The following is a 26,508-nucleotide window of genomic DNA, read 5'->3' as shown; positions in this document are numbered from 1 at the left end:
ATATTATTCAGCAACAAAATAAAGGAGCTATCTATCAAGCCACAAAAAGGCATGGAGGAAATTTAAATGCATATTGCCAAGTGAAAGAAGTCAGTCTGAGAAGGCTATGTAAAGTGTATTTCCAACTATATGACATTCTGGAAAAGGCAAAACTATGGACAGTGAAAAGATTAATGATTGCTAGGTTTGAGGAGGGGGGAATGGGTAGGTGATTTTTAAAACACTGAGACAGTTCTGTATGAGGCTATGGTGGTAGACACATGACCTTATACCTCTGTCCAAGCTAATAGACTATACAATACAGAGGTAAATACTAAGGTAAATTATAGACCTTAGTTAATAATAAATGTATCAATAATAGTTCATCAATTGTAACCATATTAGTGTAGATCTTAATAACTAGGGATGTTGTATATAGGGAGGAAGAGGAGATATGAGATTACTCTGTACTTTTCAATTACTCTGTATACCTAAAATTGCTCTAAAAATTTAAATCTGTTACCAAAAAAGAGATATATAGTAAGTTACCATATTCATAGCTAGAAAGAGAACAACATGAAGCTGTTCTCAGATTAATTTGTAAAGCAGTTCACAGTCAAAATCTCCACTGCTTTTATTTGGAGGTGGGGATATTGGACATTTGAATTCTGAAATTTACATGGAGGTACAAAGAAAAAAAGAAATTAATCTGAAGGACCACAGCAAGGTGGGGGACTTACATTATTGGATATCAAGACTTGCTGCAAATCTATGTAGGAATTAATTATTATGAGATACTGGCACAGGTATAGATAGAGAGAGATCTTAGGAGTGGAAATTATATACCTGATAGAGGTGAAGGTCATTGGGAGTTAGGGTAGGTCTTATCAATAAAAAGTGCTTTGAAGTTTGATTACCCATATGGATAAAAAATAAAATATCATACCCACCTCAAACCATAAGTAAACAATTCAGGATAAAGTTTGTGAAAGGCAAAACTTAAGAACTTTTCCAAGAAGATGTATGAGAATATATGTGTGACCTTGGGTGGGCAGGGAGAGGGGGGGATTTAAACCATATGCCTGAGATAAATGCCACACACAAACACACAATATGCAAAGAAAAATACTTATAAATTCAGCTCACTAAATTTTTTATACATGTGAATCTTGATACCTTAATAGAAAGCTTTCTTTTTTAAGGTTAGATACTGGGTGAAGAGATTCGCAACAAAAATACAAAGAAAGCATTATTATTAGATTGTTTAAAGTACCTTTTCAAATAAATAAGAAAAAAACTCTGAAGCTATCATGCTAAGGGAATAACGGATCAATCCCCTTTCACAATTTCAGGTAGGCACATGTTAGAAAAATCTTTCAATGGTAGGTGCAGGCAAAGATGTTGCACAGTAGGAAATTATTGGCTTATTTTAGATACATTAATTAATATACCTACTTTGAAGACCAATTTGGCAATACCTCGTGAGTCAAGTGTAGGAACTAGATTACCTGCAAACCAGTAATTCAACTCTGAGATGTGGTGTTTCTCAATGGGACCTTACTGGTAATTTGGGCAGGGCAAGCCTCTCTTCTGGGGTGTCATTCGTATCTCTGAGTCACACCCACTGTGTGTGAGATATGTCTCCTACTGTGGCCATTCAGGCATCCAAACATTCTTCAGACATTTCTGATCACTTCTAATGGGGCTTCCCTGGTTCAGATGGTAAAGAATCTGCCTACAGTGCAAGAGACCCAGGTTGGATCCCTGAGTTGAGATCCCCTGGAGAAGGAAATGGCAACCCACTGCAGTATTCTTGCCTGGAGAATTGTATGGACAGAGGAGCCTGGTAGGCTACAGTCCATGGGATCACAAAGAGTAAGAAGTGGCTGAGTGACTAGCACTTTCACTTTCTAACAGAGGAGTCCACAGCTGATTGAGAACCCTGAGAGAAATTGACTTACACATCAGAAGATATGTCTAAGAATCTTCTTTAAAGCTTTGTGTAACTCTGTAGTTGTAAAATATGGTAAGCATCTTAAGTATCCATCAGTAGGAAAATTAAATTGTGGAATCTTCTGAAAATGGAAATAGGATATGACTGTTAAAATGTCTCTAATAAAATGATGTTTATCATTGTGGATAAAGTTCTTGAAAGAAATGTTGATTTAGAAGCATGATTCAAGGATGTACTGTCCAAAATGAGGAGTATAGTCAATATTTTGTAATATCTGTAAGTGGAAAGTAACCTTTTAAAATGGTATAAAGTATTTTAAAAATTGAGAAAAAGGATAGAGGAAGATTATTATTTCCCTCAGGTATCTCTGAATTGTTAGACATGAGAAAATAAATATGCATTACTGTTAAAAATATAAAAGTTTGAGGTAATATACAATTTATATAAAGCTTGCAATAAAGTTTATAATTATGAAAGGTAGTACTATGTTCAGAGAAGGCAATGGCAACCCACTCCAGTACTCTTGCTTGGAGAATCTGGCAGTCCATGGGGTCATGAAGAGTCAGACACGACTGAGCGACTTCACTTTCACTTTTCACTTTCATGCATTGGAGAAGGAAATGGCAACCCACTCTAGTGTTCTTGCCTGGAGAATCCCAGGGATGGTGGAGCCTGGTGGGCTGCCGTCTATGAGGTCGCACAGAGTCGGACATGACTGAAGTGACTTAGCAGCAGCAGCAGTACTATGTAACATATCCCTGAATGACCTCTAGCAATCTGATCTCTAACAATAACTGTATTATGATAAATATAATTTTAGAATAGTGGTTCCTTCTGGCAGGACATGATGGGAAAGTCATCAGAAACAACCGTATAGCAAGTATCATTGCAGTTAAGTTTTTATTTCACCAGTACCTTGGTGTTACATAATTTTCTATACATATTCATAGGGCTGATTTTTGTTTTTTAGAAAGTTACGAAAGAAAACACAGTGTGAAACAAACAAACAAAACCAGCAAGAAGAGGAGATGTAGGGCTCCTACATAACCAGGGCTGAGAATGTCTGAGTGTTGCTACGAGGTCCAGAGATCTGAAAATGATTATGAACTGAAGTATATATGTAAACAGTGCCAGGGTGAAATCAACAAATCAATAAACAGACCAATTAATAAAGGAAACTCTTTAGATCAAGGAAAATCAGGAAAGATCCAGAAGACCTTAGGGTAGGAGATATACTGTTAGAACCCACTTAGTTAGTGTTTATTTAATGTTTGCCAAGCACTTTGATGGTATGGTCTCACTGGATCCTGACACAGAATTTGGCAATAAAACCAGAGACACAGACATAGAGAGCAGACACGTGGGGATGGGGGAAGGAAAGTATGGGATGGATCGGGAGGTTGGGATTGACATAGATGCGCTCCCATGTGTGAATTAGCTAGCTAGTGGGAACCAGCTGGGTAGCACAGGAAGCTCAGTCTGGGGCTCCGTGACGACTTAGGGGCGTGGTGGGATGGTGGCCGGGATGGTGGCGGGGAGCGCGGCTCCGGAGGGAGGAGATGTGTGTGTACACAGCCTGGAGAGTCTCACGGACAGAGGAGCCTGGCGGCTGCAGTCCACAGGATCGCTCAGAGCCGGACACGACTGAAACAACTTGACCGGCGCGCACGCGTAGCTGATTGACTTCATCATACAGCAGGCGCTAACTCAATATTGTAAAGCAGCTACTCTCCAATTAAAACAACAAACGAGATGTCACGTGAGGAAGGACTGGTATTGACATGGTGCTCGGCTCCTTCTTGTTCAGTTGATTTCCTTTCTCTAGGTGCAGTTAAAGGGAAAACAGTGCTGAAGAAATCTGCGTTTGTGAAATCTGAGGGTCCGTGTTCACGCTGACTATAGCACACTAGAAGGCTACCAGAAATGATGAGTGCCTGGTAATCACTGCCTTCTCTCCCTTCTCTCTCCCATTTCTCCAGGGATAAAGGGGAAACTCCCACACTGCAGAATATTATTCAGGCCACCTACCCTGCCACAACTCCAGACATTGATACTTTGATAGAAGACAGATGGTAGAAACCCTTGGGAAGGGTGAAGGTCCGCATGGTCTCGGTGTTCCCTGATAACACTGAGGTTTTCTTTTCAGGATGTCCAGCACCAGGCTGGCTCAGCTTTTACTGCCAAAGCACCTCCTGCCCCCTCAAGTTGAGTTAGGCCTCCTTAGCTGTTAGGTCCCTGCTGCTTCTTGAATGCTTCTGAATGGGCAGATGCTGCTCATAGTTAGCCTAGCCCATAGAATGAAAGTGAAATGTGAAAGTGTTAATTGCATCTGACTTTGCACCTCCTTGGGCTGTAGCCCAGCAAGCGCCTCTGTCCATGGAAGTCTCCAGACGGGGATACTGGACTGTGTTGCCATTCCCTTCTCCAGCAGATCTTCCAGACCCAGGGATTGTATCTGGGCCTCCTGCATTGGCAGACACGTTCTTTGCCTTCTGAGTGACCAGGGAAACCCATAGCATTCCGCTGATTTAATTGACCATTTCTCATCTTGTTTCCTACCCTCCCTGCAGACCCATCCATTTGTTGTTTTTTTAAGTTGAGCTGACTCTTTTCATGCTTCTACTTTTAAAATTTTTAATGCTTTGAGATTTCATTTTTCCTTTCTTTTTGGTTTCTCTCTCTCTTTCAAGAAAAATCTGCTTTGTTTTCTTTCAGTTACTCTTGCTAAAAGTGTATCAGAGTAATTTAGATGGTCTGCATTTCTTCCCATATCTGTTCATTTTGACAACTTACATTAAAGCATTGATATTCTTAATAACATTCCTATGTCAGGAATTCCTAAGACCACCCTCAGGTCAGATGGCTCTCAGAAGGACTCAGCATTTTGTCTTACTCATAGCTATGATTTCCTAAGGGGAAGGATGCACAGCAAAATCAATGAAGAGAAAAATGCATACAGATTCCCCCGTAATCACTTAGGGGACAGGCTTGATTCCTCTAACAAGAAGATGTGATGGCACCTGAGAAATGTTGTCTACCAGGGAAACTCATTAGAGAAATTTTTTTCTGGCTACCCAGAATTTAGAAGGTAGTACACGGATCTCCGGATGTAAGGAGCGCTGAAGAAATAGACTAATTGGACCAAAATTTGAGGTTGTGTCCCAGCCAACATTTTATCTTGCAAACAGGAGCATCTCTGGCTCTGCTGTCCCTGGACTGGCCTCCAGGGTGTCAGTCCCTGTTGTCTAAAGCATCTTCATCCTTAGACACTCTGCTGGTACTTAACTCTCCACTTCACCACAGCTGCTGTTAGAGAGATTTTTGAAGTAGATTTGTGTTGGGAACTTGTCACATAGGCACCCTCTGCCTAGCATATATTACTTGTCCAGACTTTTAGATGGAAAGCCAGTGTTCAGCATAAGACAAATGGTTTGCATCCATGGTTTAGGGACAGTGAGATACTCTTGTCACTTAGGATGGTGGGAAACCTTGGCATCCAAGTTTCTAGATACCACCCTAGGAATAGCCTTGCACATAGGTCTTTTCAAAGATAACAATCTCAGACCTGCTTTTCTGTGCAATTTCTTTATTCTCTTGGAGTGGAGTGTTAACCCAGGACTCATTTAAAGATCATGTATACCTTTTGGTCTTCTGGGCATTACAGGGCAAGCTAGTAACTGTGGATCTGCTGTCAGAGATGGAATTAAAGTGAAAGTACAGGCATCTGATGCTTCAGATAACCTAGCCCCTTCCTCTCCTTTCCTCTAGTCTTCTCCGTGCACAGACTGTGAACTAGGAGTGATTGATAAAAAGGTAAGAAATTCTGAGCTTTATTTTTTCCTGTAGATGAGATTCTTAAGAGAGCCATAGTGTTGGCAGGGTATGTCATTAACCAGAGGAGATAGAACCTACTTCTCTGGTTTTTTGTTTTTTTTTTTTCTTTCCCAGAACGTATGTAATGGGACTGAAAATGCATCTAGTCCTTTTGGTTGATCTCAATTGTAGAGAGCTTTCTGTCTCCTTGATGTTGTTGTTTGTGTTTAGTTGCTAAGCTGTGTCTGACTTAGCATGGATTGTAGCTTCCAGGCTCCTCCGCCCATGGGATTTCTGAGGCAAGACTACTGGAGTGGGTTGCCACTTCCTCCTCCAGAGAATCTTCCTGACCCAGGAATCGAACCCACAGCTCTTGCATCTCCTGCAGTGGCAGGTGGGGTCTTTACTGCTGAGCCGCCAGGGAAGCCTGTCTGCGTGATATATATATATATATATTTTTTTTTTTTTAATAGAAGTCTGGTATGTGGAATGATCTCCCGTCCCTCAGTTGGCTTACAAATTTAGTAACAAGTTAGATGATAGATTGGGAAGCTATATTTTAGAAGAGAAAAGCCAATTGACTGTAAAAGCAGAGAAATCGTTTGTTCTTTATATGAAACTGATTTGGAGACCTTTCCATTAAGGATAATCTCTTTCAGATAAATGAGGCAGGGGTTATTTCTGCTACAAGTATAATTAAATATACCCAGGGGTACAAACTCTAGCTCTGTTCAATCAGAATGCTGAATAATCCTTCTTTAGAATTTCATTTGCCTTTATCTTTCACTATTAGGTAAGCGTACATCATCAGATTTTCACCTATATTGAATTTAGTTTATATTCCCCACCCCCCCCCCATTTTAAGAGAATGTATTGGGTTGCCCAGAAAGTTTGTTCAGGTTTTTCTGTAACATCTTATGGAACAAACTTTCTGGCCAGCCTATAAATAGGAAATTTTCTTTCCACTGGTAAGAAAAAAGATACTGTGGTTACCTAAAAAGATACCTCAGTAATATTGGTAACACATTCTGACTTGTAATGACTGCTTCCTGCCCTGTCCTTGGGATTGATATTTGTATTGTGAGAAGAAACCCCTTTCATCACATTCACACTGGAGGAGAGCGTTGAGAATCAGTCTGAGTCAGTGTCATTGAAGAGCTCTAACGCGCATGATGGTAACGTGCTCTCCTCGTTCCCAGAATGGCTTTCCTGTCTTGTCTTTCTCACTCGGTGAGCTTGTGGTCCAGGTTCAATCAGAAACTTTTGAGCTGACATTTAGAAGGTTTGCTCTTTTGCCATTTGGCCAGCCAGCTCGGGAGGATGTCTGGGTTAAAACCATGATAAATGAAACTTCCATTAGGTTTCTTGGCTTGGGGCTTGTTTCCTGTAAAAACTTTGTCCTGACTTTAGTGGTTTGATGAAGCAGAATACTTATTTTCGTTCAATAAATGAAAACTGAAGTTTAGCAGGTCAGGTAGCCTAGGTGTCTTGTTTTGCGAAGAGATTCTGCTTCTAGTGCTGACGGTTTGCAGAGCCTGGGTTATGTTTCAACTTGTGGCCCATTGGGTGTTTGTGGAAATAACATATGAACTTTTCTTGTTGTAGAAAATGGAACAGATGTTTGTTTCTAAATATCCTTTGAGATGAAGAAAACTCAGTATATTTTATATACTATATCTATTTTATATAATATATATATTTATATCTGATACTATTTTTATATCTAATATCTCTATATATAAGATATATTTTAAATATATATTTTAGATATTTATATCTGATATATGTATTTTTATCTAATACTCAGATAGCTAGATTTACCTCACCACCATTTTCTTCAAACATTAGATTTACTCTAATAAGTTTCCTTTATTCTGAACAATACATTATGACTTGGTGGGATGACATTTTTATTTTTTATTTTTTTGGGGATGACGTTTTTAGGCATCAAAGAGACCACAGGCCAACGTGTATTATAAGCTTTATGTACACTTTTAATATTTGCTTTTTTTTCTTGAGCACATAGCTTTTGTGTTTATGTGTTTGAGGTTCTGCACACCAGGCATTGGGCGTTTGGGGAAATTGGTAAAAATGCTTTTGTGAAACTTACTAAAATAATTCTGGTTCCAGATGAAATTGAATAAAACCACTCCAACCTTTTTTCCCCAAGGAATACAAACATGAATCTGGATGAAGTGCCAGGTGAAGCCAGTTGAGGTCTCTGAAAAGTAAATATTAGCATGTCGACTATTATCATGTTGCTGTTTAGTCTCTAAGTCGTGTCTGACTCTTTGGCAGCCCCGTGGACTGTAGCCCACAGTCTCCATCTGTCCGTGGTATTTCCCTGCCAAGAAGACTGGAGTGGGTTGCCATTTCCTTCTCCAAGGGATCTTCCTGACCCAGGATCGAACCTGTGTCTCCAGCACTGACAGGCAGATTCTTTACTACTCAGTCACCAGGGAAGCGCAGGGAAGAATATTAGTATGAAACACCACTAAACTAGAGGTGGGCTTACAATTTTTCTCTCTGCTTATCCCCCCATCTTGAAATCAATGCAGTCCAAAATCTAGAAGTCAGTGTTGCAACAGAAGTCCAGGAGACCCTGCTAGTTCTGACTCAAGGAGTAGGAAAGAAGCCTTAAAGCTTCAAGAAAAGGGAGAAATCTCTGATCTTCTTCTGTCTCCTTTTCCCCCGTTTTGTCATGCCCCAGCTCCCTGACAATCTTGTGGCAGAGGCAGTAGAAAAAAGAAGAGCTGGCAGTGGGAAATTGCTGGAGCCAGGGCAATAGTTAAGGGACCATCCTGTCAGTAAAGGCATAGTCATGAAAGGCAGGGCTGAGGCATGGCTTGCTTCTCCGGCCCCCAGTCCTCCTATGAGTATAGAAGCAGGTTGCTGCTGACTGAAGCGGTGACAGGGGCAGTTCCAGGGTACTAGAAGCTGTCAGAGGAGGCGAGTGAGAAGGAGCTTGGGATTGATCCCAGAAATCTATTTGTGAACTCACAGACTTACTACAGTCTGCATACGAATGGATCTGATCCTTCTTACTCAAATACCAAGGGCTTTGAGGGTGGAATTAACAAACAGAAATTCACTCAGGTCCCAGACTTATCTCTACATGGGGCACACCCAGTGAAAATTTGAATGGCTTTGCTTAGCTTTTGAAAATGGAACTGACATGGGAACTACAGCCCATAGAAGGTGGGTTGTAAGTAATCAGTTCAGATCAGTCCCTCAGTCATGTCCGACTCTTTGCGGCCCCATGAATCGCAGCATGCCAGGCCTCCCTGTCCATCACCAACTCCCAGAGTTTACTCAAACTCATGTCCACCAAGTCGGTGATGCCATCCAGCCATCTCATCCTCTGTTGTCCCCTTCTCCTCCTGCCCCCAATCCCTCCCAGCATCAGGGTCTTTTCCAATGAGTCAACTCTTCACATCAGGTGGCCAAAGTACTGGAGTTTCAGCTTCAGCATCAGTCCTTCTAATGAACACCCTGGACTGATCTCCTTTCGGATGGACTGGTTGGATCTCCTTGCAGTCCAAGGGACTCTCAAGAGTCTTCTCCAGCACCACAGTTCAAAAGCATCAATTCTTTGGTGCTCAGCTTTCTTCACAGTCCAACTCTCACATCCCTATATGACCACTGGAAAAACTATAGCCTTGACCAGACGGACCTTTGTTGGCAAAGTAATGTCTCTGCTTTTTAATATGCTATCTAGGTTGGTCATAACTTTCCTTCCAAGGAGTAAGCGTCTTTTAATTTCATGGCTGCAAACACCATCTGCAGTGATTTTGGACCCCAAAAAATAAAGTCTGACACTGTTTCCACTGTCTCCCCATCTATTTCCCATGAGGTGATGGGACCAGATGCCATGATCTTAGTTTTCTGAATGTTGAACTTTAAGCCAACTTTTTCACTGTCCTCTTTCACTTTCATCAAGAGACTTTTTAGTTCCTTTTCCCTTTCTGCCATAAGGGTGGTATCATCTGCATATCTGAGGTTATTGATATTTCTCCTGGCAATCTTGATTCCAGCTTGTACTTCTTCCAGCCCAAATAGCCAGAAGCTAACCAAATCAGGTGCTTGATAATAAAGTAATATCAACATTCACCATATATTTAAATAAGGCACAGGATTTTGTAAGAACATTCAAGATGTTCAGGATATAATTCATATTGACATATGAAGTAGTACAGAAATCTCAAGTCACATGGGAACAGACAACAGAAGACAATGAAAAGATGACTTTATGGAAACTATTATAAAAGTGCTCAAATGAATAATCTTCAGTCCTGAAATAAAAGTTAGTCTAGGAAGTATCAGTAAAGAAGTAGGCAATATAAAGTAAAAGCAAATGCAAAATTTATAATTAAAAAAATAGCCTCTACACTTTGTGCCCCCCCCCAAAAAAAAACCCAAAACTTAACAAAATAGCAACCTCACTATATGGATTCAGTAACAAAATCGAAACAACAAGAAAGAATTTGGAAACTTGAAAATAAATTGGTTGAAATTGTGAATATGGGAGAGGCAAAATATTGTAGAGACCCTGGAACTAATGAAGGATAGCAAAAAGGCATAATGTTTGTATGATCAGAGGCTCAGAATGAAAGAAGAGTGTGTGGCTAAAAAAATATTCCAAGAAATAATGGCTGAAAACTTTCCAAGTTTGGCAAAAGAAATAAACCTATAAATTCCAGAAGCTAAGCTAATCCCAAAGAAGATAAATCCAAAAAAATATACACCGAGTCACATCATAACTGCTGCAAACTTAATGACAAAGACAGAATCTTGAAAGCAGTCAGAGAAAAGTGACCTTATCTATAGGAAAACAGTGATTGAAATGCCTGAATTTCTCATCAGAAATCACGGAGGGCAGAAGGAAATGTCACATTATGTTTAAAGTGCTGAAATAAAAGTGCAGAATCTAGTATCCAGTGAAAATACCCTTGAAAATGAAATGGAGACATTCTCAGATGAAGGAAAACCAAGACAACAGACCTTCTAAGAAATAACTAGTTAAGGAAATTCCTTGGAAAAATGGGGAATAATACTAGAAGGAAATTTAGAATATCAAGAACGGAGGAGGTGGTAAATATAACAGATTTATTTTCTTGAATTATGAAAAGATGGTTCATCATTGATATCCCAAGTAAAACATTGTCTTATGGGAATTTTCAGTGTATTTAGATGTATATATAAAAGAGTTTATAAAAAGGAGATGATGAGAAAACCTATATGGTGGTGTGGAAGGCAGAATAATCTACTTCCTGTCCCCCACAAATGTCCACATTCTATTACCAAAATTCTGTGGCTGTGATATAATAAATGGCAAAAAGAACTTTGTAGATGCGATTATGACTGTAAATCTTGAGATGTACTGTCCTGATGGAGCCAGTTATATCATGAGTCCTTAAAAATGGAAGAGGAAGGTGGAAGAGAGGATGAGAGAGATGTAGTATTGAGAATGACTTTCCTTACTGTTGGTGGCTTTAAAAGTGGAGAAGAGGGCCCAGGCATGTGGGCAGCCTCCACAGTTGCAAAAGGCCCTCCATGGTCAGCCAGCAAGGAAATGAGAACTTTTTGGTCTGGAATGACGGAGAAACAGATTCCTCTCTGGAGCTTCCAAGAAATTATGCAGTCTTGTCAACACCTTGGCTTAATTTGATGAAATATGTATTAGACTTCTGGCCTCCAGAATTGAAAAATAATGAATTTATCTTAATAAGCCACTAAGATTGTAGTTTTTTATAGTAGCAGTAGGAAACAAATGCATGTGGTTTGGTTTTTCTATTCCGGTTGGAGTGCTGAACTATTGATTCCAAGTAAAGGGTAAAAGGTTAACTCTGCATGTTGTAATCTGTAGCTAGATCAGCCACTAAAAATTTACACAAAAATATAGTAAAAAAATAATGATAATTTGAGTTAAAATGGAACACTAAATAAACCTAACCAATGTAAGAAAGGGGAACTAGAACAAATAGTAGAGGAAACAAATAGGAAACAAAATGCTCGACCTAACATATTATTACATATTATTATTACATAACATATTATTACATTAGATATTAACGGTCTAAAAAGTGAGAGTTGCTCAGTCATGTCTGACTCTTTGTGACCCCATGGACTATACAGTCCCTGGAATTCTCCAGGCCAGAATACTGGAGGGGGTAGCCGTTCCCTTCTCCAGGGGTCTTCCCAACATGGGGATCGAACCTTGACCAGCTGAGCCAGCAGGGAAGCCCTTAATGGTCTAAACAAACCAACTAGAGGATAGAGATTGTCAGATTGTATTTCAACAGCAAGAAGACAACTGTTTTAGTTGTAACATGTTTGCAGATAACAACAGGCCTTCAAAATACAGAAGCAAAAAATGATAAAGCTGACAGGAGAAATAGACAAATTCGCAGTTATAGTTGAAAAACAAACACCCCTCTTTAAGTAGCATAAGGATTAGGGTATAAAAGAACTAAACCATCAACCAGCTAGAGTAACCAACACCTATATAACACCCCGGGCTTCCCTGGTGGCGCTGGTAAAGAGTTCGCCTGCCAGTGCAAGAGATGTAGGTTTAATCCCTGGGTCTGGAAGATCCCCTTGAGGAGGATATGGCAGCCCACTCCAGTATTCTTGCCTGGGAAATTCCATGGACAGAGGAGCCATGAACAGGGCTATAGTTCGTGGGGTCACAAAAGAGTCAGACACAACTTAGCAACTAAACGAAATAACACTCCATTAAAGGCAAATTGACTAAAATATTTTCAGATGAACATGGAAACAAACATTTTGAACCTATGTGCAATTTAAACTGTAAGATGTTAATTAAATAATGTATTTGTGTTCTGCTAATGTGATTATGTTTATGTTTATAGTAGCATTTTTAAAAGCAGCAAAGAATTGTAAAATATTTTTAAAATTTAAAGCTGAATGACCCAATATTATATAATAGAAATAATGTTAATTTTAAAGCTGGATAACATTGTATTAAAAATTTACTCTTTGTGAAGGAATTTTCTAATCGCTTTATATGGACTAATTCATTCAGTTCTCACAAGACCCATATGAGGTAGTTATGGTTAAATTTATGTATAAAATGGAAATAAAACCAGTACAATATTATAAAGCAATTATCTTCCAATTTAAAATAAATTTTTAAAAAGCTAAAGAAAATGAAAGTGATGAGACACAGAACTCTTAAGTGACTTACGATATCAAAATATGACATTATGACAATATCATCAGTAAGAATGAAAACATAGCTTTTCCTGATGCACTTTCTCTGCATCAGATACTCAGACACTGGGACTTTATTTTGTTTTTAAGCTAGGTTATATATTCCCTAGTGAATAGGTGAAAACATTGAGATTTAGTCTGACAGTATACCTGAGTAGAACATAAGAAATTAAAATTCCAACTTGTGGAGTCTGTGTCTGGAATCCAAGGTCTTCATCTCTGCATCGCCTATTGAAGGTACCAAGTTTACCCTCAGGCTGATGGTCGGCAGTCCAGAGCTGGAGGACTGTCATCTACTCCTGATCTTCAGCAGTGACTTCCCAGTGACTAAATATCCTGGGCTGGGCGCAAATGCATGGAGTCCTTGGTTTTGGAAAATGCTTTTTATCATAGCTCTTAGCCTTTTTTGTCATTAAACAAATGTGACAAGCTGAGTATAGGCCAGCTTAGACTGACTTGACCACACTGTACTTTTTCATATTGGAAAGATTTATCACGAGGCACTTGACACATTGAATGAGGGTTATGGCACCAAATTTGATTTTAATCCGATTTCCTAATGAGTCCAACCTATTGTATCTTAAATTACCCCCTTTCCTGCATAGCATTCAGCAGAATGTATTATATTTGTTTGTGAAGCTTTCCTGTCACTCACACCTGTTTGTGGGAAACATTTTCTCTCTTTCATTCTCCGGCTGAAGCTCTGAAGGTTGCTTTTCTTAGGATTTCCCTTGTAGAAGCTTTCGTAGTTCTTCTGGTCTGGTGCATCGGACTAAGGCAGACCTCTCACTTTTATAAATGTTTTTATCTTTACTCTTATTTTAATATAAATTTTGAGATACTAGATGGAATCCTAGTTGATATGAGCTTGTATTGGTCCTTCAAAATGCACACTTAACTCTAGAAAGGAAGATAATAAAATTAAAGCAGGGTTGGCAAACTATAGTCTGTTGCCTGTTTTTTTTTTTTTTTTTTTTTGCTGTTGCAAACGGCTTTATTTCATTTTTTTTTTTTTTCCTGGCTTATATACTCTATTTTATTTTATTTTTATTTTTTTAATTTATTTATATTTTTTCAGTGGGTTTTGTCATACATTGACATGAATCAGCAATAGATTTACACATATTCCCCATCCCGATCCCCCCTCCCACCTCCCTCTCCACCCGATTCCTCTGGGTCTTCCCAGGCCGGAGCACTTGTCTCATCCATCCCACCTGGGCTGGTGACCTGTTTCACCATAGATAATATACATGCTGTTCTTTTGAAACATCCCACCCTCATCTTCTCCCACAGAGTTCAAAAGTCTGTTCTGTACTTCTGTGTCTCTTTTTCTGTTTTGCATATAGGGTTATCATTACCATCTTTCTAAATTCCATATATATGTGTTAGTATGCTGTAATGTTCTTTATCTTTCTGGCTTACTTCACTCTGTATAATGGGCTCCAGTTTCATCCATCTCATTGGAACTGATTCAAATGAATTCTTTTTAATGGCTGAGTAATATTCCATGGTGTATATGTACCACAGCTTCCTTATCCATTCATCTGCTGATGGGCATCTAGGTTGCTTCCATGTCATGGCTATTATAAACAGTGCTGCGATGAACATTGGGGTGCACGTGTCTCTTTCAGATCTGGTTTCCTCAGTGTGTATGCCCAGAAGTGGGATTGCTGGGTCATATTGTTGCCTGTTTTTATAAATGAAGTTTTACTGGGACCACAGGTATGCTTATATTTTGGTATCATACATGTCTCCTCTGGTGTCACAATAGGATTGAGTAGTTTGAACTGTTTCACTCTCAGTCTATAATATTTACTAACTGGCCTTGTTCAGAAATTGTGTGCTGACTCTAGGTTTAGAGACATAGAAACTCATTCCCTTGAACATAATAGTTAAAAGATGCTGTTATTTTTCTAGTAAATGTCTTTTGCTCTACTTTCTCTTGAGAGGAAATGAGAAAGAAGTTTTCTTTTGTAATTTTTTATTTTAATTCTTGTTTTTCCCCAAGATTTATTAAGGTATAATTGACAAAAATTGTATATATTTAAGATATATGGTGGTCAATATACATATTTATTACAAAATGAGTACCACATCAAGTTAATATCTCCCATCACTTCTTGTACTTACCATTTTGTGTACATGTGTGTGTGTGTGTAGGGATATAGAAACCTAAAGATCTATGCTCTTAGCAAATTTCAAGAATACATGGTGATTATAAATGTAAAAAAGACAAAGAGATGAGCGTTGTTGAAGGTGTGGAAAATTGGGAACTCTTACATACTCTTGATGGAGATATGCATTGTTATGTGTGCTAAGTCGCTTCAGCTGTGTTTGACTCTGTTTTCCTAGGGACTATAACCCACCAGGCTCCTCTGTCCATGGGATTCTCCAGGCAAGAATACTGGAGTGGGTCGCCTTACCGTCCTCCCCGGATCTCCCCCACCCAGGGATCGAACCCCCGTCTCCTGCATGGACAGGCGGGTTCTTTACCATCAGTGCCACCTGGGAGACCCCCTCTGGACCCTTAAAGACCCACAGTTTAAACATAAACACATACATATAATCTATAAAAAGTTAACTATGTTGCACATGTGAAACTGAAAAGGAGTCTCCTTAAAGCCAAGATCCCTTATTGAATTTATGATTAATCTCTCTATCCAAAAACTTGATTCATTTCTTTCTCCCGTTTAACTTCAATCCTGTGCTCACAGAACACTAACCAACCACAGTCAGATGACTAAAGTCACTGCCCTTGATAACATCTTTGCGAGTGTGCTAAGTCATTTCAGCTGTGTCTGACTGTCTGCAACTCTACCAGCCATAGCCCGCCAGGCTCCTCCATCCATGGGATTCTCCAGGCAAGAATATTGGAGTGGGTCGCCTTACCGTCCTCCCCGGATCTTCCCCACCCAGGGATCGAACCCCCGTCTCCTGCATGGACAGGCGGGTTCTTTACCATCAGTGCCACCTGGGAGACCCCCTCTGGACCCTTAAAGACCCACAGTTTAAACATAAACACATACATATAATCTATAAAAAGTTAACTATGTTGCACATGTGAAACTGAAAAGGAGTCTCCTTAAAGCCAAGATCCCTTATTGAATTTATGATTAATCTCTCTATCCAAAAACTTGATTCATTTCTTTCTCCCGTTTAACTTCAATCCTGTGCTCACAGAACACTAACCAACCACAGTCAGATGACTAAAGTCACTGCCCTTGATAACATCTTTGCGAGTGTGCTAAGTCATTTCAGCTGTGTCTGACTGTCTGCAACTCTACCAGCCATAGCCCGCCAGGCTCCTCCATCCATGGGATTCTCCAGGCAAGCATATTAGAGTGGATTCCATTTCCTCCTCCAGGGGATCTTCCTGATCCAGGGATAGAACCTGCATCTCATCAACTATACATTGGTATAGTTATTATAGAAATCAGTATGGAGGTTCCTTATAAAAACTGAAAACTAGAATCAAACCAGCTATCCCATTTCTGGGTATATATTCAAAGAAAATGAAATCAGTTTCTCCAATAGAACTCTGCATCCCTTGTTCTCTGCAACATTATTCACAGTAGCCAGGATATATTAAAAAAAAAAGTGGCAATTGAAGGATGAATGGATAAGAAAATGTGGTATACATGCATATACAATGGGATAGTTATTGAGTCATAAAAAGAAGGAAATGCTGCCATTTGCAGCAAGATAGATGAATCTGGAGTGAAATAAGCCAGACTCAGAAATCAGTCCTTTTATGAAAACTTTTTGTGTGTGTGTCAACCTTATAGTTTCATTCATTTATTGCTGTAACTTTTCTGTAACTACTCCAATTAAAGAGATCACTAAGATTCAGTTCCTTAAAAATGTTTTTCCTGATATTTGTGAAGTGAAGTCGCTCAGCCATGCCCAACTCTTTGAGACCCCATGGACTGTAGCCCACCAGGCTCCTCTGTCCATGGGATTCTCCAGGCAAGAATACTGGAGTGGGTTCCCATGCCCTCCTCCAGGGAATCTTCCTGACCCAGGGATCGAACCTGGGTCTCCCACATTGCAGGCAGATGCTTTACCCTCTGAGCCACCAGGATAGATGTTACCAATTATTTTTTTGGTAGATGTTACTGGTTAGATGTTTTGGTCTTGATCAGTTAGTGGGAGGGATAAGATTCCTTGAGTCACATTTCCCACGTTGATGTGCTCTGACAGTGCAGAGAAGCTTCACATCCTTCCTCCGTGTCTTCTGTTTCCTAGGAGTCACGGAAGTGTCCCGTAGAGACGTCCTCTTCCCCAGAGGGACTGCCTGTGCTTCATGCAGCCATGGACCTTGATAAACCGTCTGTCTGGGGCTCATTTAAGCAGCGGACCAGGCCTTTGTTGGTCAACCTGAGCAAGAGGAGGGTGAAGAAGACCTCGAGCAAAGCCCTGGACTTACGGGCCCAGCATCATCTGGACCGCCGCCTGAGCCTGTCCGTCCCTGACCTCCTGGAGGCCGAGGCCCTGGCCCCCGAGGGGCGGCCTTACTCCGGCCCCCAGTCATCCTACACCTCGGTGCCCAGCAGCCTATCGACCGCCGGCATCGTCCCCAAGAGCAGCAGTAGCTCTTTGAAGCAGTCTGAAGAAGAACTGGATTGGAGTCAGGAAGAAGTGGGCCCCTTCCAAGTGGGGGAAACAGACCCCGAGGAGCCCTTCACCTCTCCCACCGAGGACAGGAGGGCTTCCAGCAACGGCTCCTTGGGTCTGCTCCAGAAAACACCCCCTGGAGAGGATGCCCCCGAAGGGCCAGAGGTGAGGCCCGGCCTGGGCGTGTTCCCATTTTTCTATTTTTCTTCTTTCTAAGTGCATTCAGTGCCCTTGGAAATTTTGATTGGGATTTATTTTTGTGGTTAGTTTGAACAGAGAGGATGTCATTTACAACCATTTAAATGAAGGTAATATTGATTGTACCCAGTGTTCCCCTTCGTTTGGGGGTTGACCTCTGTGTATCTTAAAGTATTACAAATGACCTTCCTAGGACACTTTAAGGCATTAAAAGCCCCGTTGGATGTGTTTTCATTTTTCCATCTCCTGGCAAAGAAATCAAGAGTGTAACTTTTCCTTTAACTTTTTGCTGAAATCTATGTCTGATTCTGTCTCTCTGTCTCCGCCATTGCCTGGTCCTACCCACAGACAAAAGTGCACGTTCACATTCCTAAAAAATGTAGGAATATATGTATCTCCTTTTGACTGCCAGAGAATTAGACTCTGTGCTCCCAGTGCAGGGGCCTGGGTTCGATCCCTTGTCAGGGAACTAGATCCCACACGCTGCAACTTAGCGTTTGCATGGTGAAGTTAGAAGATCCTGCATGATGCAGCTAAGACCAGCAAACTCAAATAAATAAATGAATAAATACCAAATATCTAAAACAAAAGCCAAACACTGAAGGAAACAAATTCTTATCCATTCTGAAATTTTTATAAAGCCTTATAATTTCTTTAAGATAAAATAACCAAATATAATTATGAGACAAATACTACATTTCTAGGATGAATTTAATTTAAATGTAGTTATGAGGTTACCAAGCTATGATTTGGATAATCAATTTGATCAGTTTTTTTTTTTAAATGTCTTCCATTAATGGCACATGAAGTAGGTTTCAGTGTTCAGGTAATGGCTTAATTTTTCTATATTTGAGATTAGTATTCTAATTGTGTACAAAACTGGTTATTCAACTAGGATTTTTTATTTTATTTTTAGAACCAAAGCCTGTTAATTATGCCATATGTTTGGATTTCATTGGAGGATGGGATTGTGGATATTTGAAGGCCTTATCTTTTGGAAAGCATTACCAGTTAGGATACCATTAACCATTAAATGACACCTATTTGTTTCATTGGCATTAACATTTATGAAGTCCTTTTTGTAAAAATTTTGTGATTTTTTTTACTATTATTTGTGAATTTGAAATGTTTCCACTAATTAAAATATAAATTGAGTTATTAAACATAATTCATAATTCATAGTTCAGTATGAAGGAGGTAAGATGTTAAGTTATATACTCAGGTTAATCTTATCTTCTTGCTATTTATTAACTGACCAGGAAAAAATAGGTGGGTTCCTTGGCCTTGATAGCCTAACAAACTCAAATTAGAATAAGTTGTTTTAAAAGTTAGTGCTGCTAAACTGTTTCACTGACTATACATATTTAGTGCCTACTCTATCAATCCCATGGACAGAGGAGCCTGGCAAGCTACAAACCATAGAGTCACCAAGAATTGGACATACTGAATCGACTTAGCACGCACGCGCTATCTGGGGCACCACAGAGGGTCTGTTGTAAAGAAGAGGTGGATCAGAACATAACCCTGCCTTCAGGTTTTGGTCCGTTGGGACATAGCTTTGCACAGCATTACGTGCAGCATAAGCGGTAACAAAATCAGGACTGAGTGTGCGTCCAAGCCTTTGTCCTGGCAGCTCAGTGAGCCGAGATCAAATGGGGGGATCCGGGGACATGTCCTGTGGGAGGCAGTATGCAGGCTGGCGCAGAGGATAAGTAGGATTTGACAGGTAAGGAGATATGACAAACACAGGCCTGAAGTGTGGGTGGTGGTGGTTTAGTCACTCAGTCGTGTCTTGACTCTGTGACCCCATGGACTCCTGCCTGCCAGGCTCCTCAGTCCATGGGATTCTCCAGGCAAGAATACTGGAGTGGGTTGTCATTTCATTCTCCAGGGGATCTTCTTGACCCAGGGATCAAATCCAGGTCTCCTGCTTTGCAGGGGGATTGTTTACCAGCTGAGCCACCAGGGAAGCCCCAGTGTGGATGGGGGAGACCAAAGGTGGGACGCATTCTGCTCTGCATGCAGTGAAGGCTTGGGGAGCTTTCTGATGTGGTGTGTGTGATGTGTGTCTGCAGCGGGCTGTACTGAGGGCTGGTCAGTGATGTGATGGCGAATGGATGGATTGCAGATGGGTGGTTGGTAGTGGTTATTTTATCTTTTACCATTAATGCAAAAAAGCCTGGATAGTACAGCTTTTTTAAGAGTAGGTAATTCTGGGTAATCTGATGAAACTCAGTCATTAAGCAAACAGCAGTAACTGTTGGCTTAACAGTTACTTAAACTGTTCAACAACAAAAACTTCTTGCTTGAGAAAGAATCTTCTGCCTGTCTTTTCCTGCCCTAAGCATAATTGACATAGACTGAGGCTGTATTTTCCTTCTGTGGCCACCCGTTGCCATTCGTCAGCGTGGTGAGCTGTTTGCAGAAGATGGAGACACTGGGCTGCAGCTCCTCAGACCTGTAGGATCACTTGTGGTCCGCCGCAGTCCTCACCTACTTGGCCCGCCTCCCCTGTATCCTGTGGGTGTCTCCCACTACCTGAGGTTGCAGTTTATTATCACATGGTGCAGAAGTGAGCCCCTCCCTTGCTAGGGTTTTGCACTAGGCTACGTTAACTGGAGAGTGGGCGTGACTGGAGGAGGCTTGTCTAACTTGTTTTGGTTTTCTCAGGGCCCAGCTCCATGCCTGGCCCCTGGTATGTGCTCAGTGGTGGTGTTCTGTGTTTTTTTAATAGAGAGATCGGTGATGGTGGTATATGCCATTCAGGTTCATAAGGCTGTTTTAGTGTTTCTCTTCAAGTTCTCTTCATTTTATGGTTTAAAGTCATGTCTTCTTGGCTTGACCCTTCGATCATTATGTAGTGTCCTTCCTTGTCTCTTATAATGTTCTTTTTTAAGTCTGTTTTGTCTGATGTGGTAATTGCTCTTCCAGCTTTCTTTTGATTTCTATTTGCATGCAGTATCTTTTTCCATCCCCTCACTTTCAGTCTGTATGTGTCCCTACATTTGAGGTGTGTCTCTTGTAGACAGCATATATATGATTCTTCTTTTTGTATTCATTCAGACTGTCTTTGTCTTTTAGTTGGAGCATTTAATCCATTTATATTTAAAGTAATTATCGGTGTATATATATTCCTTTTGGCATTCTATTGTTTTGGGTTTGTTTTTGTAGGTCTTTTCCTTCTCTGTGTTTCCTTTCTAGAGAAGTCCCTTGAGCATTTGCTGTAAAGCTGGTTTGGTGGTGCTGAATTCCCTTAATTTTTGCTTATCTGTAAAGCTTTTGATTTCTCCCTTGATTTTGAATGGGAAGATTCCCTGGAGAAGGAAATGGCAACCCACTCCAGTATTCTTGCCTGGAAAATTCCATGGACGGAGGAGCCTGGTGGGCTACAGTCCATGGGGTCACAAAGAGTCGGACTTGACTGGGCAACTTCACTCACTCTCGATTTTGAATGAGGTTCCTTCTGGGTAGAGTAATCTTTCTTGTTAGGTTTTTACCTTTCATTACTTTAGATATATCCTTCCATTCCCTTCTGGCCTTTAGAGTTTCTGCTGAAAGATTAGCTGTTAACCTTGTGGGAATTCCCTTGTATGTTACTTATTGCTTTCCCCTTGCTGCCTTTTTTTTTTTTTTCATTTTATCCCAAATTTTATTTAGTGATATAAGGGATTCATCTTCCCTCCTTGCTGCTTTTAATATATTTTCTTTGTATTTAATTTGTTAGTTTGATTAATATGTGTTTTGGCATGTTTCTTCTTGGGTTTTTATCCTTTAAGGGACTCTGTGCTTTTTTGGACTTGATTGACTATTTCTTTTTCATGTTAGGGAAGTTTTTCACTATAGTCTCTTCAAATATTTTCTGAGACTCTTCAACTTTTTTGTCTTCTGGAACGCCTATAATTTTTGTTTGTTTGTTTGTTTTAATTTTTTTATTAGTTGGAGGCTAATTACTTCACAACATTTCAGTGGGTTTTGTCATACATTGACATGAATCAGCCATAGAGTTACACGTATTCCCCATCCCGATCCCCCCTCCCACCTCCCTCTCCACCCGATTCCTCTGGGTCTTCCCAGTGCACCAGGCCCAAACACTTGTCTCATGCATCCCACCTGGGCTAGTGATCTGTTTCACCATAGATAATATACATGCTGTTCTTTTGAAACATCCCACCCTCATCTTCTCCCACAGAGTTCAAAAGTCTGTTCTGTACCTCTGTGTCTCTTTTTCTGTTTTGCATATAGGGTTATCATTACCATCTTTCTAAATTCCATATATATGTGTTAGTATGCTGTAATGTTCTTTATCTTTCTGGCTTACTTCACTCTGTATAATGGGCTCCAGTTTCATCCATCTCATTGGAACTGATTCAAATGAATTCTTTTTAACGGCTGAGTAATATTCCATGGTGTATATGTACCACGGCTTCCTTATCCATTCATCTGCTGATGGGCACCTAGGTTGCTTCCATGTCCTGGCTATTATAAACAGTGCTGCAATGAACATTGGGGTGCACGTGTCTCTTTCAGATCTGGTTTCCTCGGTGTGTATGCCCAGAAGTGGTATTGCTGGTTCATATGGCAGTTCTATTTCCAGTTTTTTAAGAAATCTCCACACTGTTCTCCATAGTGGCTGTACTAGTTTGCATTCCCACCAACAGTGTAAGAGGGTTCCCTTTTCTCCACACCCTCTCCAGCATTTATTGCTTGTAGACTTTTGGATGGCAGCCATCCTGACTGGCGTGTAATGGTACCTCATTGTGGTTTTGATTTGCATTTCTCTGATAATGAGTGATGTTGAGCATCTTTTCATGTGTTTGTTAGCCATCTGTATGTCTTCTTTGGAGAAATGTCTGTTTAGTTCTTTGGCCCATTTTTTGATTGGGTCATTTATTTTTCTGGAATTGAGCTTCAGGAGTTGCTTGTATATTTTTGAGATTAATGCTTTGTCTGTTTCTTCATTTGCTATTATTTTCTCCCAATCTGAGGGCTGTCTTTTCACCTTACTTATAGTTTCCTTTGTAGTGCAAAAGCTTTTAAGTTTCATTAGGTCCCCTTTGTCTAGTTTTGCTTTTATTTCCAATATTCTGGGAGGTGGATCATAGAGGATCCTGCTGTGATTCATGTCGGAGAGTGTTTTGCCTATGTTCTCCTCTAGGAGTTTTATAGTTTCTGGTCTTACATTTAGATCTTTAATCCATTTTGAGTTTATTTTTGTGTATGGTGTTAGAAAGTGTTCTAGTTTCATTCTTTTACAAGTGGTTGACCAGTTTTCCCAGCACCACTTGTTAAAGAGGTTGTCTTTTTTCCATTGTATATCCTTGCCTCCTTTGTCAAAGATAAGGTGTCCATAGGTTCGTGGATTTATCTCTGGGCTTTCTATTCTGTTCCATTGAGCTATATTTCTGTCTTTGTGCCAGTACCATACTGTCTTGATGACTGTGGCTTTGTAGTAGAGTCTGAAGTCAGGCAGGTTGATTCCTCCAGTTCCATTCTTCTTTCTCAAGATTACTTTGGCTATTCAAGGTTTTCTGTATTTCCATACAAATTGTAAAATTATTTGTTCTAGTTCTGTGAAAAATACCGTTGGTAGCTTGATAGGGATTGCATTGAATCTATAGATTGCTTTGAGTAGAATGGCCATTTTGACAATATTGATTCTTCCAATCCATGAACACGATGTTTCTCCATCTGTTTGTGTCCTCTTTGATTTCTTTCATCAGTGTTTTATAGTTTTCTATGTACAGGTCTTTTGTTTCTTCAGGTAGATATACTCCTAAGTATCTTATTCTTTTTGTTGCAATGGTGAATGGTATTGTTTCCTTAATTTCTCTTTCTGTTTTTTCATTGTTAGTATATAGGAATGCAAGGGATTTCTGTGTGTTAATTTTATATCCTGCAAATTTACTATATTCACTGATTAGCTCTAGTAATTTTCTGGAAGAGTCTTTAGGGTTTTCTATGTAGAGGATCATGTCATCTGCAAACAGTGAGAGTTTCACTTCTTCTTTTCCTATCTGGATTCCTTTTATTTCTTTTTCTGCTCTGATTGCTGTGGCCAAAACTTCCAACACTATGTTGCATAGTAGTGGTGAGAGTGGGCACCCTTGTCTTATTCCTGATTTCAGGGGAAATGCTTTCAATTTTTCACCATTGAGGGTGATGCTTGCTGTGGGTTTGTCATATATAGCTTTTATTATGTTGAGGTATGCTCCTTCTATTCCTGCTTTCTGGAGAGTTTTAATCATAAATGAGTATTGAATTTTGTCAAAGGCTTTCTCTGCATCTATTGAGATAATCATATGGTTTTTATCTTTCAATTTGTTAATGTGGTGTATTACATTGATTGATTTGCGGATATTAAAGAATCCTTGCATTCCTGGGATAAAGCCCACTTGGTCGTGGTGTATGATTTTTTTAATATGTTGTTGGATTCTGTTTGCTAGAATTTTGTTAAGGATTTTTGCATCTATGTTCATCAGTGATATTGGCCTGTAGTTTTCTTTTTTTGTGGCATCTTTGTCTGGTTTTGGAATTAGGGTGATGGTGGCCTCATAGAATGAGTTTGGAAGTTTACCTTCATCTGCAATTTTCTGGAAGAGTTTGAGTAAGATAGGTGTTAGCTCTTCTCTAAATTTTTGGTAGAATTCAGCTGTGAAGCCATCTGGTTCTGGGCTTTTGTTTGCTGGAAGATTTTTGATTACAGTTTCGATTTCCTTGCTTGTGATGGGTCTGTTAAGATCTTCTATTTCTTCCTGTGGAACCCCTATAATTTGAATGTTGATGCTTTTAATGTTTTCCCAAAGGTCTCCAAGACTGTCTTCAATTATTTTCATTCGCTTTTCCTTATTCTGCTCTTTGCTAGTTATCTCCACCATTCTACCTTCCAGCTCATTTATCTGTTCTGCCTCAGTTATTCTGCTATTAATTCCTTCCAGAGTATTTTTAATTTCAGAAGTTTCGCTGTTCATCACTGCTTGTTTATTTTTTCTAGGTCCTTGTTAAATATGTTAAGTGATTCTTGCATTTTCTCTATTCTGTCTTGAGATTTTGGTCATCTTTACTATTGTAGCTCTGAATTCTTTTACAGATAGTTTGCCTATTTTCTCTTCATTTATTGGGTCTTGTGGGTTTTTACCTTATTCCTTCATCTGCACAATATTTTTGTCATTTCATTTTGTCTAACTGACTGTGTTTGAGGTCTCCTTTCCCCAGGCTGTAGGGTCGTAGGTCTTGCTCTGGTCTCTGCCCTTAGTGGGTTAGGCTGGTTCAGTGGCTTGTGTAGGCCTCATGTTGGGAGAGTTGCTGGGTCATGCAGGGAGCTCAGCCGATTGCTCCGTAATGACCTGGGAGTGTGGTACGGAGCCCCAGGAAGGAGGGGATATATGTATACTAATGACTGATTCATGTTGTTGTTCAGCAGAAGCCAACACAGCACTGCAAATTAGTTACCTCCAATTAAAAACATTTTTAAAGTCAGAATTTTTGGAGTTCTGTTGGAAAAAACTTATCATATGGTCAACCCTTTTTATATAGTTTTGACTGAAAATATAGAGAGATTTAGAAAGGTGTAGAGCCCAAGTTCAATACTCATTTAAAATCTGAATTTGTTATCAATTAATTAAATTTTTTGTTGAAATATAGTTGATTTACACTGTTGTGTTAATTTTTGCTGTACAACAGAATGATTCAGTTATATATATGTGTGTGTGTATATTTATATACGCACATTCTTTCTTTAAAATACTCTTCCATTATGACTTGTTACAGGATATTGAAAACAGCTCTTTGTGCCATACAGTTGGATCTTGTTTTGATCCATTCTGTATATAAAAACTTGCATCTCCTAACCACAACCTCCCATTCCTTCCCCTCCCCACGCACTCACCCTTGGCAATCACAAGTCTGTCCTTCCGTACTTTTTAAATGAACGGGAGTCCTGCTGAATTCCTGTCATCTGTGAGGGAGCATTTCATGCAAAGATGGGCAAAATAAAGGATAGAAATGCTATGGCCCTAACAGAAAATATTAAGAAGAGGTGGCAAGAATACACAGAACTATACAGAAAAGACCTTAATGACCTGGATAACCATGATGGTGTGATCACTCACCTAGAGCCAGGCATCCTGAAGCGTGAAATCAAGTGGACCTTAAGAAATATCACTTTGAACAAAGCTAGTGGAGGTGAGGAATTCCAGCTAAGCAATTTCAAATCCTAAGAGATGATGCTGTGAAAGTGCTATACTCAGTATGCCAGCAAATTTGCGAAACTCTGCAGTGGCCACAGGACTGGAAAAGGTCAGTTTTCATTCCAGTCCCAAAGAAGGGCAATCCCATGAAATGTTCAAACTACCACACAATTGCACTCATCTCACACACTAGCAAAGTAATGCTAAAAATCCAAGCTAGGCTTCAATAGTATGTGAACCAAGAGCTTCCAGATGTACAAGCTGGATTTAGAAAAGGCAGAGGAACCAGAGATCAAATTGCCAACATCCATTGGATCATAGAAAAAGCTAGAGAATTCCAGAGAAACATCTACTTCAGCTTCATTGACTACACTAATGCCTTTGACTGTGTAGACCACAACAAACCATAGAAAATTCTTAAAGAGATGGGAATACCAGACCGCCTTACCTTGCTCCTGAGAAACCTGCATGCAGGTCAAGAAGCAACAGTTAAAATTGGACGTGTAACAACAGATTGGTTCCAAATTGGGA

At 39.9% G+C, this 26,508-nt stretch overlaps 1 protein-coding gene across 4 annotated transcripts in view; it reads left to right on the top strand.

Moving 5' to 3' along the window:
- Window positions 1-26,508, top strand: part of MCTP2 (multiple C2 and transmembrane domain containing 2) — a 254,511-nt gene that overhangs the window by 43,815 nt on the left and 184,188 nt on the right. For 3 of the 4 annotated variants that reach the window (XM_043921524.1, XM_043921521.1, XM_043921522.1), the window contains one exon: window positions 17,225-17,758. In XM_043921524.1, the coding sequence (XP_043777459.1) occupies window positions 17,291-17,758 (468 nt within the window). In that variant the 5' untranslated portion in view covers window positions 17,225-17,290. Of the gene's footprint in view, window positions 1-3,758; window positions 3,871-17,224; window positions 17,759-26,508 lie in introns of all 4 variants that reach the window. The other variant, XM_043921523.1, reaches the window with a different exon arrangement.

This window comes from Cervus elaphus, chromosome 13, assembly GCF_910594005.1.
Source record: "Cervus elaphus chromosome 13, mCerEla1.1, whole genome shotgun sequence".
Lineage (NCBI taxonomy): Eukaryota > Metazoa > Chordata > Mammalia > Artiodactyla > Cervidae > Cervus > Cervus elaphus.
The sequence above is the reverse complement of the archived record's forward strand: the minus strand, read 5'-3'. Positions and strand labels throughout refer to the sequence as shown.